Source organism: Bubalus kerabau, chromosome 5, assembly GCF_029407905.1.
Source record: "Bubalus kerabau isolate K-KA32 ecotype Philippines breed swamp buffalo chromosome 5, PCC_UOA_SB_1v2, whole genome shotgun sequence".
NCBI lineage: Eukaryota > Metazoa > Chordata > Mammalia > Artiodactyla > Bovidae > Bubalus > Bubalus kerabau.
In genome coordinates, this window is record NC_073628.1 from 2,786,987 (window position 1) to 2,802,109 (window position 15,123).

General features: G+C 51.6%; 1 protein-coding gene across 3 annotated transcripts in view; it reads right to left on the reverse strand.

Moving 5' to 3' along the window:
* Nucleotides 1-10,637, reverse strand: part of NADSYN1 (NAD synthetase 1) — a 28,039-nt gene extending 17,402 nt beyond the window's left edge. For 2 of the 3 annotated variants that reach the window (XR_008714493.1, XM_055580553.1), the window contains exons 1-6: nucleotides 10,439-10,637; nucleotides 9,363-9,423; nucleotides 7,201-7,317; nucleotides 3,393-3,446; nucleotides 2,884-2,973; nucleotides 579-630 (exon numbers count right to left, since the gene is read on the reverse strand). Coding sequence is in view for 2 of the 3 variants with exons in the window: in XM_055580553.1 (XP_055436528.1) it covers nucleotides 579-630; nucleotides 2,884-2,973; nucleotides 3,393-3,446; nucleotides 7,201-7,317; nucleotides 9,363-9,423; nucleotides 10,439-10,523 (459 nt within the window). In the remaining variant the exon portion in view is untranslated. Of the gene's footprint in view, nucleotides 1-578; nucleotides 631-2,883; nucleotides 2,974-3,392; nucleotides 3,447-7,200; nucleotides 7,318-8,188; nucleotides 8,355-9,362; nucleotides 9,424-10,438 lie in introns of all 3 variants that reach the window. The other variant, XM_055580554.1, reaches the window with a different exon arrangement.
* Between the last annotated feature and the right edge of the window lie 4,486 nt (nucleotides 10,638-15,123).

A 15,123-nucleotide genomic window follows, 5' to 3' on the forward strand; every position in this document is an offset into this window, starting at 1 on the left:
CAAAACATTCCCTGTGAGCCCCTAGCTCCCAAGCCCCCACTGGAAGTAGATAGCACAGGGTTCCAGCAGGTTCCAGGATGAAGGGATGGACAAGGACCCCCTGGATAAGGCTGCAAGGTCAAAGCTCTTCACACCTGGACAGCCAGGTACCAAAGACAAGACAAGACAGATTCCTGATGCTGAGTTTTCACAGAATAAACAGGAGCCAAGTAAAGTCTTCCATGAGTTTTACAATCAGAAATCCCCCAAACTCGGCTTCTTGGGCAGTCCCGCGGCTGGAGCCCCAGCCCAGCAGGGAACAGCTGGCCAGGGTGGTGCAGGAAGCCCCACCCACTGAGCTCCACTGAGCCCATCCCATGGTGTGAGCCGGAAGAGAGGAAGGACATCATGTAGGGGCAAGGAGGCACCCACTCCCCCATGCTCCTGGGACCCTCCCTATTTGTGACAGAAATCACCCCCGTCTGTGTTTTCCTTACATGGGACACAGTGATGCCGTGACTCTGTCCCCAAGGGTCCTGCCCCCACGGCCCACTCCAGAGGAACAGTCTGACAGACGAGTTTTCTTCCCCAAGACTCACCTGCTTCGTCAGGTCCTGTAACATCCGGGGGAGAAAATACTCCTCTGTTTGCCTAGAAAGGAAACCACCACAGACCTGAGTAGGACCATCTCGGGGAAAATGCAAAATGGCATCCAGAGGCAGAGTAAAGCTCAGACTGAGAATGCAGAGCCTGTGAGCTGGCAAAGGAACTGTCCAGTTTTGACACACGCTGTTGCAACCACTTTAAGGCAAAAAGGGAAGAGCAAGGCGACTGCACGAGGCTTCCGGGACATGGAACACCGAGGCACCCGGGGGCTCCCTCACTGGCCCTGCTTGCCCCACGCTTTCATTACGCCCTCTGAGAGGCACGTCAAGGGAACTGTCCTAGAAGGAGACACATTTCCCCACAGAGAAATGCGGCTGGAATTTCTGATCAAAATTCTTCAACCAGAAAGATCACACTGCATGAAGCCAGCATGCAGAGACAAGCCTGTACCATCACTGAAGCAATCAGTAACGTTCCGAATTGTGAAAGATGGCCAGAGAGTGTTAACACACAACTTCTGTACAAGCCGTCCCAGAAAGTGAAAGTGTTAGTTGCTCAGTCCTGTCCAACTCTTAGCAATTCCATGGACTGTAGCCCACCAGGCTCCTGTGTCCATGGAATTCTCCAGGCATGAATACTGGAGTGGGTAGCCATTCCCTTCTCCAGGGGATCTTCCCAACCCAGGGATCAAACCCAGGTCTCCTGCATTGGCAGGTGGATTCTTTACCATCTGAGCCCCCAGGGAAGCCCAAGCCACCCCAAGGTCTACCTTAAAAGGCAGAATTTGAATACTAGATGGTTTCCAAAGCTGACCTCAAGTGGGCTGTTACCAGATGTACCATGAAGACACTGAATTAACTAGGTTTCTTTTTGCTTTCTCAGAATTCACAAGAACCTCCTGGGAGATTTCAGTGACTTTTATTTCAGTAAATTTTTTGATAAAGATTTTTTTTTTAATGTAGACCATTTTTAAAGTCTTTACTTAATTTGTTACAATATGGCTTCTGTTTTATGGTTTGATTTTTCAGCCCTGAGGTATGTGGGATCTTAGGTCCCCAACTAAGGATAGAACCCACGTCCCCTGCACTGGGAGATGCAGTCTTAACCATTGGGCCACCAGGGAAATCCCGTAACTAAAATTCAAAAGCAGAGACATTGAGGGCATGATGCCGTCAAGTCCTCAGTAATGAAGGGAGCAGACACTGCAGACACCCTCTGACCCCTGAGCTGCCTTGGCATCCCACGATGAGCACTCAGTTCACCATCGGTAGGTTTGATCACGGTGATGTTGCTGTATCACAATCCGTTTTCAAGGGACAGCCGCCCAAGGTTTCTCCCTTTGTCGTCACCTCCCCCTTCAAGTCACACATGAAGAAGAATGTATACAGGGCCTCCCTGGTGCCTCAGTGGTAAAGAATCTGTCTGCCAATGCAGAAGACACGGGTTTGATCCCTGATCCGGGAAGATCACACATGCTGTGGAGCAGCTAGGCCCGTGCTCCACAACCACAGAGCCTGTGCTCTGGAGCCCATGTGCCGCAACTACTGAGGCCCGTGTGCCCCAGAACCCACGCTCTGCAACAGGAGAACCCGGCACAGTGAGAAGCCCCCCCACATCGCAACTCAAGAGTAGCCCCTGCTCGCCACAAACAGAGAAGAGACCACATAGCAACAAAGACCCAAGAATAAATACACACAATTTTTGAAAAAGAATGTATCTAGACGCATAACTGAATCATTTGCTGCTCAGAAGAAATTAACACAACATTGTAAATCAACTGCATGTCAATAAAACGTTTAAAAATCACGTTAAAGATTCCATTGGCAACGGCAGCGACAGTGAAAAGAAACAGCGATGACTGTAAGAAGAACACAGGGCGGGCAAACAGGGACGATTCTGTCCCAGGGGACACCAGGCAACGTCTGGGGACATTGTAGACTGACAGGGGTGCAGACATATCCGCCAGCGGAGGCCAGGGATGCTACTGCACGCTCTTCCACGCACAGGACACCCCCACGACAAGACCGAGCTGGCCCCAAGGCAACAGGGCTGGAGTAGAGAAACCTGATCTGTAGGATCACGTGTAGAAAGACGGATGACGGGTGATTGATGACTGAGCGTTTGATGTGGTGTCTGATAAACTAGCTACAAATTAATCAGCAGCATCAGGCAGCCGTCACTAGACGACAGGCCCCGTGTGGGCAGGGACGCTGGCCCAAGTCTCTGTCTGTCTCCCCCACGCATCCTAGGAGCGGCCACCATTTGGGCTCCTGGACCACGGCGCGGGCGGTGACTCACCGGCTCCTGGACCACGGCGTGAACCAGCGCAGCTCGTGGTAGTTGCCCTCATTCGCCAAGGCCATCTTGGGTCTGATGAGCAGGATCTTCCTGCAGACAGGGGAACAAGGCCGCTCCTGAGATGAACATGCCCCACGTGACATGGAGCAGCCACCAGCCCGTCCACCCTGACTGTCGATGGGGACAAAGCAGCTAAGACCTGGAGGGTGGGCACTTGCCAGCAACTGATGCCCAGGGTCTGCGAGGGGACATTATTACAAGGTTGCCCTCCCAGGACTGACCTCCTGACCACAGAGTTGTGTGTCCCTAAACTGCACCCATAGTCCCTGTTCCTGATGTCTGAAGGTGTATGTGGTGACAGAGCCCAGGAGAAGCAGGGCCACCCAAGACACCTGCCTGCCTGGTACCCCACCGCCATGAAGGCAGTTCCAGAAGAAGCCATGGCCCCTGGGGACCAAGCCCCGAGCCTGGGGGAAAAGGGAGTCACGCTGCTCCCAGCGGTCACCCACCTGTTGAGGAATATCACCCTGCAGTTATAGCGGACGTTTCGGTGCATCACGGGCCTGCAGAGAGAGGGCACACACGTCTGCAAAGAGCAGAGCCCCATGTCTGCTTTAACATGAAGTTTCTCCGGGTCCTCTATGGGAATCAGAAGGCTCCTCTGTGGTTTCTCAAATGAAAGTGAACAACAAACCCGAGTGTTTCTGCCACGGCACAGACTCTAAATGGCAGAGTCTTCTAAATCCAGCAAAAGTCCCTCCCACTCAGGGCTTGTCCTCTCCTTCCAGAAGGTTCTCAGACCATTGAGTGGCCACCTCCCTCCCTCTGCTCCTATCTCTGCTGCCATGTCACCTGTCCATCCCCTGCTGGCCTCAAGGACTTACCCCTGCACGTCCCCAATTCTCTGCCACAGCATCTCTCCTGACTGAGCTCCCCCATCAAGAAGGCAGGGCAGGGGGACTGGCCCGGGGGGCCAGGGCAGGGGCAGGGGGTGGAGGGCGCTGGACAGATCTGGTCGCCTCTCTGTCTGGACACCTCAGGACAAACACCCTCCCCGATCACCTGGAACCTTCCTCCTCTGCAGCGGAGGGGCCAGTGCTCCAGAGGCCAGGGCACTCTGCTGGCCTCCGGCTGGGGCAGCACCAGGTGGGGATGGCAGAGTCCAGCTCGGGGCAAGAGTGCAGGAGCTCAGGGCAGAAGGCATCAGGCACCCGAGGAGGAGGGCCTTAAGGATTGATCATGAAATAAAAAACAATAAGGCCCAGGCCCAGGAACAAGAGTAAAGAGGGCCGGTGTGCGAGAGATGACCGCATCCGTAAGCAGTGCAGGCTGTCGAGTCAGGCGGCCGGGCTCCAATCCTGCTTCGCACTGGCTGAGCCGAGCGGCCCCGGTTCCTCCTCTCGGAGCATTTTAAGGGGCAGGATGCAGGCAGGCTGCCTGGGCCAGGGCTTGGCACACGGATGCCGCCAGCCAGCACTCCCACGTTACGGTTTCCATTCCTCCTGGGCCAAACCAAAACCTCACTGCCTTCACATTCATACAGAAACGTGTTCAGGGCAGGAGGTGAACATCTTTTAAACAAAAAAGAAACCTTCGGTGAATATCTGACTTCCAGCGGGAGTAAGCGTCTCAGACAAAAACAAACAAAAAGCATGACAAGAAAGATTTTAAGCTCAAAACGTAAAATTAAATAGCAAACAACAGACAAGGAAATGTATTTTTATCATATATGGGGACAGCTTGATATCTTTCATGTATAAAGAACTCTTAATAAATCAGACACAAACACTTCAATTGCTGGCAAAAGAACAAGCAAGAGTGTGTTACAGATGCCGAAAAAACAAATAGAAAAGTTCTATTTCATAAATCATGACAACAAAGAAATATGATAGCTTTGTTAAAAAAAGTTATTGCTCACTTTAAGATTTTCTCTATCTTGTTTTTTTAAGGTTTCTTGATTGTGAGCTGGCCCTCTGTGAGCAGTGCTAAGGGTAACAAGCCTCTAGCCACAGAAAGCTGGGAGGAGACGCAGCATCTTTCTCTTGAATAAGACAATTCTAGATGGTGAGTATCAGTGGCATCATGGTATAGCCATTATTTTGTTCAGTGGTACTTATGCTGCAACCCCAAGGACCGCAGCCCGCCAGGCTTCTCTGTCCATGCACTTCTCCAGGCAGGAATACTGGAGTGCGTTGTCATGCGAATTCTTAGTTTCAGTATGAGGGATCTAGTTTCCTCACCAGGAATGAAACTTGGCCCCCCCTGTATTGGGAGTGCAGAATCTTAGCCACTGGACCACTAGGAAAATCCCAGAAAAACATTTTAAAATATGATTGTTAATATTTTAAGGGCAAAAAAGTAAAAAAATTAAAGTCAGATTACAAATTCAAGGCCAGAAGAGGAAAATAGGCAAAGAGAACAAACAAAAAGACAAGGGGAAAACAAGAAAGAAAGAAAACACGGTGACCAGAGCACTTAATAAAGTGGCAGGAATCCGTCCACGTGGTGGGCTGAGTGAAGACCCCCACTGATGTCCCCGTCCTGATTCCCGGGACCCGAGGACATGTCACCTCACGTGGCAAAAGGGACCCTGCTGACATCATTAAGCTACAGATTCTGAGACAAGAGATCACCCCAGACTCCCCAGGGCCCTCGTCGGAACCACAGGGGTCCTTACACGAGGGAGAAGGGCGCTCGGAGGACATGTGACAACAGGGGCAGGGGCTGCAGTGACGTGACCTCTGGCTGTGAGGATGGAGGGAGCGGCCTGAGCTGAGGACCGCGCACGAGCCTGGATGCTGGACTTTAACAGGAAAACTGATTCTCCTCCAAGAGCCTCCAGAAGCAACCAGCCGCACTGAGCCATTTAGACTCGTGAGCTCCAGAACCACAGGGCAGCACAGTCGTGTGGTTCTGTGTTTTGCGTTTGTGGTAAGCTGCCACAACGACACAATAGGAAACAAACACGGCCCACATATCAGGAATTATCATAAATGTGAGCAAACTGGGCTAAAAGTCCCTCTATCCACTGCTTAAAAGAGATCCTGCTACACAGATGTCAGAGCAGGTGGGAGTGTGGAATACACGCAAGGCTGAGGAAAAAGAAGCAAACCCGCTACATTCACACCACATAACACAGAACAGAGACGCAAACAGAGGCAACAAGCCCGTCAGTGGCCTTGGTTACACAAAGCTGGTCACAGACACACTCTGGAGTAGGATACTCCTAGGCCAGAGTCCTACCCATGGGACCTGCGCTCACGGAATCTACACCACAGGGACCTACAGGCAGACCTCATTTTATTGCAGCTTGCTTTATTGTGCTTCGCAGATATTGTATTTTTTACAAATTGAAGGTCTGTGGCAACCCTGCGCTGAACATGTCTATTGACGCCATTTTCCCAACAGCTGTTGCTCACTTCCGGTTTCTCGGTCACATTTTGATAATTCTCATGATATTTCAAGCCCTCCACCAGCAAAAAGAGGATAGCTCATTGGAGGCTGAGAGGATAGGATTTGTTAGCAATAAAATTTTTTTAAAGTAAGGTATGTATGCATATTTTTAGATAGAACGGTAAAATGTAAACATAACTTTTATATGTACAGGAAACCTCCTCCCTCAAATTGGTGTGACTTGCTTTATTTCTATATTTGGCTTTGCTGCAGTGGTTTCTCAGAGGTCTGCCTGTAGGCCTTGGCCCTACATATGGAACCTGCAGCATATGGAGCTATACTGTATACACCTGCTGAGCCTGCACTCATGTATCCACACCCTCTGGAACCAGATGGCTTGCATGTCAATATGGAATGACAGGCGTGCATGCGTGCTCACTCACTCAGTCGTGTCCAACTCTTTGTGAACCCATGGACTGTAGCTCATAGGCTCCTCTGTCCATGGGGATTTTCCAGGCAGGAACGCTGGAATGGGTTGCCATGCCCTCCTCCAGGGGATCTTCCCAACCCAGGGATCGAACCCATGTCTCTTATGTCTCCTGCACTGGCAGCTGGTTCTTTCCCACGAGCGCCACCTGGGAAGCCCAGAGTGACAGGGAACCATCCCCAAACTTACTACTAAGTAAGGAAAATGCTATACATGAGGCTGGGGGACCCTGAGCTCCAACTTGTGCAAAGCGTGTTCCCACGTGCACAGTAGTGCTTGGAAAAACATAAAAAATCTCCCCAAAGCTGCCTTCACCTGGGGAGTTAGTGGTCTGCAGGGCCAGGCAGGGAGCAGACGCCACATCCCCGATGTAGGGATGGCTTCTGACACAGCAGGCCCTGGAACGGGCCCTTCTCCCACGCCCACGCCGCACTTACATCCCCACGTCGCAGATGATATCCTGAGTGACCGGAGACTCCAAAAGGGCCGCCAGGACCTGGAGTGAATGCAGGAGGGTGTCCGACTCGTAATAATGATCCCAACAGCCGTAGCCACTGCAGAGGGAGGGCGAGAACAGTGAGTGCCCGGGACACAGCAGGTGGGCGTGGGGTAGGGATGGGGCAGGGGCCTGGGGCCAGGCCAGGGTGACCGCGCGAGGGTGCACCTCTGGCACCCGTATCTTTATAAAGCCTCCTAGGAGTGTCTATTGTACAACCAGAGTTAGACTCACTGCTACAAAAAAGAAGAAAAGAGATGTATTGTATTGGAAATTAATGGACTGGGCCCTATCTGTCGCTCCTAGTTCTCAGTTACTATGAGAAATTCTCTGTCGTGTCAAAAACTGTCTGCTCTCGGATTCTTTTTAACCTTCAACATGGCCCAAATTACACTAATCTACAAGAAAAGGATGCAAAAGAAACAAAGCTGGATCCAGAGAAGAACATTCTTTGGGCAAAGGGGCCGTGAATAACCATTCAAATGCCACTTACACGGCTACATGACTTCCTTGCGATTTACTTGAGCTTACACCAGGCTGACTGGTGTCCCCAAAAGAGACGTGTCTATGTCGTAACCTCCAGAACTTATGGCGTGTGTGTGCATGCTTGGTCGTGTCAAACTCTTTGCAACCCCATGGACTGTCGCCCACCAGGCTCCTCTATCCATGGGATTCTCCAAGCAAGAATACTGGAACAGGTTGCAATTTCCTTCTCCAGGTGATCTTCCCGACCCAGGGACTGAACTTGCGTCTCCTGCACTGGCAGGCAGATTCTTTACCAATGAGCCACCTGGGAAGCCCTTAGAACCTGTGGATGTGACCTCATTTGGAAAAAGTGTCTTTAGAGATGTGAGTAAGTGAAAGATCTGGAGATGAGATGATCCTGGCCTATCTGAGTGGGACCTAAATCCAACGAGAAGCGTCCTTACATGAAGGAAAGCAGCGGAGAAGAGGGAGCGGTGGCTGGAGGGGTGCAGTCATGAGACGAGGAGTGGGGAGTCAGGAGCTGGAAGAGGCACGAAGGACCCTCCCCTGGAGCCTCGGAGGAAGCAGGATCCTACCCACACCTTGATTTTGGACTTCAGGCCTCCTGAACTGTGAGAGAATGAATTTCTGCTGTTTTAAATCATCCAGTTTGTGAAACCATAGTATAACAGCCCCTGAAAAAAACTAATACAATTCTCAGTGAGGTCCCAACATGGGCAGACTGGGTTGAGAGTAATTTTTCAGTGCAGGGGTCCCAGTAATGATATGTAGAGTATTTGTAAACTACTTTTTTTTTAAAAAATATTTATCTATTTATATATTTGACTGTGTAGGGTCTTAGTTGCGGTTATGTGCGATCTTTCTTTGCAGCTTGCAGGCTCTAGAGCAAGTGGGCTCAGTAGCTGTGCCACAGGCTTAGTTGCCCTGAGGTATGTGGGATCTTCGTTCCCCAACCAAGGATCGAACCCACATTCCCTGCCTTGGAGGGCAGATTCTTAACCACTGGACCACCAGGGAAGTCCCTGTAAACTACTTTTAAATCTTTAAAAAGTCCTTCGCACTCATTACATAGCAGAAGTGATGTTAAAATGCCAAGCAAACTTTGCTGCCACAAACACTAACCTTTGCCATTCTTAATGCCTAGAGGAGTATTCCTCTGGGCCTCTGGTTCTGATAAGGAAGAGAGCCTGGTTCTTAGATGAAAATGAGGTCAGGGAGATGCCCTGTGTGGGATCCAGACCTGGGATGTCCTTTCCTCTCCAAGGATAAACTCCTGCTCAGAGGTTGTCACTCCCTCAGCTCCTAGGCCACATGTGAGACCAAACACCAGTGCACTAGAAACCCAGCCAGCTTTGACATCGGCCTGGACTGGGAAAAATCAGCCTCTCACGAGCTCCCGTGTTACTCAGTGTAGGAATCCAGGGTCACCCAGGCCGGCTGGCCTGCCCTTGCTGAAGGGCATCAAGCAGCCCCACTCACGGGGCTTCTGTCTCCTAGGTGGGCCTGCGTGTCCAGTTCTCAACCCTGGCCTCTCCTTCCTTGCCCTTTCAGCTGAGGGGAGCTGAATTAGAGGCCTCTGCCTGCCCACCCTAGGGTGACTATGTGCTCTGCTCTCACCAGATTTCCAGTTCTGGTCCAAGCCTGTATCTTGCTCCTCTGTGTTTGGCAATTTCAATACCTACATGCACAGAGAGAGAGAGAAAGAGAGGCAATTTCAGCACCTACAGCTGGTCCAAAGGAGGCAGATTCAACCTTCTGCGGCCACTGGTGTCATAAAAAGCCAAAGGGCATCTCCCAGCCCCGCTGACACCCGCAGGAAATGAGACAGAGGCGGGGCCTGCAGGGTTGACCCTTAGCACCAAGGAGGGCAGGGGTGGGGCTGGGGGAGTCACACACTGGTAGCTCATTAACAATCAGACACAGAGGACCCTGTGCCCGGAGAAGGCAGGACCCGAAGGCACCGGTGACAGGTACCATCTGCCTCTGGCTTTGAGCAGCAGCTTCCAGATGCAGCCCGGGGAGGAGAGGCCAGCCGAGTGGACACACAATTCTGGCCACCCGAGATGACCTCTCATCAACTAGATTTGCTCTGAGCTCTGACGAGGTAAGAGCAGGTTGACAATGAAAAAAATAAAAGGAAGAAGGTCCGAGGCACATGGCTGATATGACGCCCTCACCTGAATCACCCTGTTTATACTGTGGTTGGTGGCCCTGCCGCAGGACGCGGCTGAGGACGGCCAGCCTGCAGACCGCCCAGGGCAGCCCACTGCAGCTGTAGAGGTCAACGGTGCAAACTTCCACTCTCAAAGGTGAGCTGGTGCAGGTGATACCTGTTCACGGACCCCGTCACACACACACAACGACCACACTGGTCTCTCAGCTGGTGGCCTCACCCCTGTTCCACTTCCCTCTCTGGACCGGGTTCAGCTCTATAAATGCCACACAGGACCCCAAAGGTACCTGAGGACCGGCTCACCAGCCTGCTCATCTCCACCTCCAGGGCCAGACTTCTCTTACCACGTGTACGTACCACATGCCCCAGGCACTGTAACCCACCCACACCCGACCTCACTCAGGATCCCTATATCCATGGCCGCAAGTTTCTCCAGAGCAAGGCTGCGTATGCGTCACAGCAAACCTGGGCGACCAGAGCTGACCTTCGCCTGTCCACCCCACGCCGACCCTAGACTCACTTTTTAAAATCCTTTGCAAATTGCCCTCAAAGTCCAGGGCCCACTGGTTGAGCGCACAGGTGGCCACAGTCACCTTCCGCCCCATCCTGGCTGCAGACGCCTGGGCAAAAAGGCCGGCCGGATAGTGGGGCTTTGTTGTCCTAGGGAGAGAGGTGGCCGCGGCTCGGGTCCTTCCGGGTTGTCCCGTTGCGTCAGTCCAGTCCCTACAGGGACAGGACCGCAAAGATGCAGCGTCTCGCCCCGCCCCCTGATGGCCCCGCCCCTCGGGGCTGGACTTCAGAGGCGACGGCGACAGGCCCCACCCCTTGATCGCCCCGCCCCGTCCTGAGTCGCCCGGCCCCGCTGGCGAAGCGAGGCGGGAACAGGACCTCCGAGCAGGGGACAACAGGCCACGCCCCCGATCGCCCCGGCCCCGCGGCGTCCCGCCCCGCCCGCGAAGCTCCTCGCCGCGCCTGCGCGGGTGGAGGCCCGCCGAGCGAGAGGATCCACCGGCGGTACCTTTGCTGGCGCTCCCGCGCCGACCCAGACCCAAGGTGGGACCGTCTCCGGGTTCTGGAGCGCAGGTGGAGGGGCCAGCCGGCCCGCGTGCCCCCATCCCTCCATTTAAATCCACACCTCCCCGCAAACTGCATCTTAACAGGCCTGTACGAGTCCCCCGCCCCACATCACGTTACGTTCCTTTCGTTATTGCTGCGCTCCGGCACTGCACAAGCACACTCTATCGGTTCATCACGACGGGCATTTAAGTCAACAGCCCCGTGCCAGAGCACACGCGCTTGTTTCCGTTCCTGTGCTCATCTCCTTGGATGGCACCTGTGGTTTCTTTGCACCTACGGTTGCCAGTTTCCCCTGGGGCTGAAGCTACCTGCTCTCCCCAGACGCCTGACCTGGGTTATGCATATGTGCAACTTTACTAAATGTTGCCCAATTTCCTCTCTGTGGCGTTTGAACCTGTTCACTTCTAGTAGTTTTTCAGGTTTTGTTTCCACATTTCACCCTTTAGTCCCCCTAGGGTAGGAGGAATTCATTTTCCCCCTGTATGGCTGGCCTTCTTTGATAGAACAGGCACCCTTTACTCCCGGTTTGCAATGCTGCCTCTCCTATACATACACATTTTTACATTTGAAACAAACTTGTTTCCTATTTATAAAGTAAGACTTGTTCATGATAGATAATTGGGAAATTTCAGAAAAGAACGAAAATGTTTATATGTTCATTCATTTAATTCTAACTTTGACCCTTTGGGGGATAGTTTTCTTTGCCAGAAACACCTCAATCCTTTTCAGTTAACTCAAGTCTCTCCTGCCAACCATGGCTGCAGATGGTGACTGCAGCCATGAAATGGAAAGACACTTACTCCTTGGAAGAAAAGCTATGACCAACCTAGACAGCATATTAAAAAGCAGAGACGTTACTTTGCCAACAAAGTTCCATCTAGTCAAATCTATGTTTTTTCCAGTAGTCAGGTATGGATGTGAGAGTTGGAGTATAAAGAAAACTGAGGGCTGAAGAACTGATGCTTTTGAACTGTGGTGTTGGAGAAGACTCTTTAGAGTCCCTTGGACTGCAAGATCAAACCAGTCGATCCTAAAGGAAATCAGTCCTGAATATTCATTGGAAGGACTGATGCTGAAATTGAAACTCCAATACTTTGGCCACCTGATGTGAAGAACTGACTCATTAGAAAAGACCCTGATGCTGGGAAAGATTGAAGGCAGGAGGAGAAGGGGATGATGGAGGATGAGATAGTTGGATGGCATCACCAAGTTCAGTGGACATGAGTTTGAGCAAGCTCTGAGAATTGGTGATGGACAGGGAAGCCTGACGTGCTACAGTCCATGAGGTCGCAAGGAGTTGGACATGACTGAGCAACTGAACTGAACCATGGCCGACCCTTTTGCATCAAAAAGTTTGATTCGGGCAAGAGTCATCATTAAATGCTAGATAATTGGACCGAAGGTTATTTGGGAGCAGTGTATTTACACAGTCTCAAAGTATCACTCCACAGCTTACTCATTAATCATGAAAGGAAAGTGGAGACTTTTGGCAGAAACCACATGAACCACAGGATCAAACTCACCATCGACAGAGGGACAAAGTGACATCATGTTGCCCCCTGCTATGATGTATGACATCTATGTAGTATATTATCCTGCCCCACAATGGACTTCCCTGGTGGTTCAGTGGTTCAGACCCTGCAGGGAGCACAGATTCCATTCCTAGTTGGGGAGCTAAGATCCCACATGCTACTCAACATGGCTGGGAAAAAAAAAAAAAAAAACAAGGACAAGGAAAACAGCCAAACCAAATCAAGAGACTTGCTGTGAAGAAAAGCCAGCCTTGACTCTTCAAAATGGTCAAGGACCAAGAAGATACAATAAAACAAGACAGAAAGCAGTGCTGGGGCAGAGGTCTAGATTAAGGGAGGCTGAGGAACCAAGAAAACTTAATGCACAGTGTGGTTCCCCAATTGGATCATGGATTTTTTAATGAGCTATAAAGGATATATGGGCTTCCCTGATAGCTCAGTTGGTGAAGAATCTGCCTGCAATACAGGAGACTCTGGTTTGATTCCTAGGTCAGGAAGATCCGCTGGAGAAGGGATAGGCTACCCACTCCAGTATTCTTTAGCTTCCCTTGTGGCTCAGCTGGTAAAGAATCTGCCTGCAATGTGGGAGACCTGGGTTCCATCTCTGGGTTGGGAAGATCCCCTGGAGAAGGGAAAGGCTACTCACTCCAGTATTCTGGCCTAAAGAATTCCATGCACTGTACAGTTCATGGGCTCGCAAAGAGTTGGACACGACTGAGCAACTTTCACTTTTTCATAAAGGATATGATTTGGACAATTGGAGGAAACTGAATGTGAGTAGTATATCAGACAATAGCATTGAATGAATGTGAAATTCCCAGAGTATGGCCACTTTATTTTGATAATGTGGGAGAATGTCCTTGTTATTAGGAGATAAAATATTCAGCAAAGAGGTATCATCTATAGCTAATTAGTGTTTCAGGAAAAATACACACAGCTACAGGAAGGCAGAGAGAAATTGAATGTGGCAAAGTGTTGACAGCTGCTGAATCTAGGTATGTGGATGTTCCCTTTACTATTCATTCAACGAGTTTGCATGTTTGACATCCTCAAAATAAAAAACTGCAGAGGGAACAAATGTTTCCATGAGGTGCACAGAAACGCCCATGCAGACCCCTCCGACAGAAAGGCTGATGCCTAGATGTTGCAAGTGGAGCTGCCCCTCGCCACCAGATGCTGCCTGGGTTCCACAGCCACCCAGGTCAAGGTCATGCCCTTGCAAAAGTAGCCTGTGTACCATGATTGAGGGAGGCAGCGGTATATGAGAGAGGGATGGCCATTCCCGCTGTCAACAGAAATAATAAACCAATCTATAATAGGAAAAGAAGAGTTTTATTTGAGCCAAACTGAGGATTATAGCCCAGGAGACTCTGATTCGAGAAGCAATTAAAACTACAAAGTGAGGGATGCTTAAAAAGGCAGAAACACACAAAATGATGAAAGTTTTTTGTCAAGAATTGTAATTGCAATTGGCAAGAGCTAAGTAAGTATGCTTGTTAAGCAAGGATTAGTTGGAGTCTAAAATGGTTGCCTAATAACCAGAGGAGACCTTGAGGCTTTGAAGGTTGCTGCTGGCAGCTAGCAGATTGTTGTTCTGGGACTAGCTGGTGGTCCTTGAGGGTGATAAAGTTCAGAAAACTCAAGTTCTCGGTGACGCAGGAACATGTCTGAAACCCTGTCCACAGTGGTCATCCAGATCCATTTCAAATGCCTGAATCGTAGTTCCCCCGTTTCGATTTTTTTAAACGGCCTTCTTTGTTTTGAATGGTTAAAGCAGATGTAGAACGCCCGGTGTAATAGGCCACAGACGGGTTGTTCTGGTGAGCCTACAGTTCGGGTTGACTCAGCCCTTGACATGTGAACCAGGGGACCACTCTGAGGGCCTCTCTTATTAGGGGGCTTCCCCACGTGGTTGACCTAAGCTGCAGCGCCCCCCCCCATCCCCCATTCAAATTCTCCCTCTGGCCAACTGTGCTACTTCCTGTCCTCGAGGTTCTGCACAGCTGATCGGTACCCTGAACTCCATCTCTGGCCCCCTTCCAGGCGAGCCCTCACCCGTGATGGCCTTCCAGCCGAGAGCTCTCCCTGACGCCCCGAATAAAACTGCAGCCTGCACCGTCCTGCTTCTGTCTCCACACCGGTTTTCACCATATTCCTCATTGACTGTTTACTGATCCCGCTTCCCCGGCACCGCCACCCCTCCCCCTCCACCCCCACCTCCGTGCACCCCAAGGGCAGCGATCTTGTCTGTTTCGTGGGTTGATGTGGATCCGGCAGTCTGTACACGATTGGCTCAGTGTGTGCTGAGCGTCTTTGAAGCCCCATTGGCAGAAGAGGAAACAGGTTGGGGAGCTCAGCGGCCCGCCCACGACCGCGGCTGGGGACGCGCCCCCCAGCCTGGGGCGCGCTCCCGGGGCCCCTGGGTGCCGCGCTCCCGGGGCACCTGGGTTCCGCCCCCGCCGGCAGGAGGCGCGCTGGGAAGGTCCTCCGCTGTCAGTCTCGCGCCCTGCGGCTGCCGAGTGGAGCGCGCGGTGGCCCGGAATCAGCCCACTGGGTGGGGCGAGGCGCCGCGGCCAATCGCCGGGCCCGAGGGGCG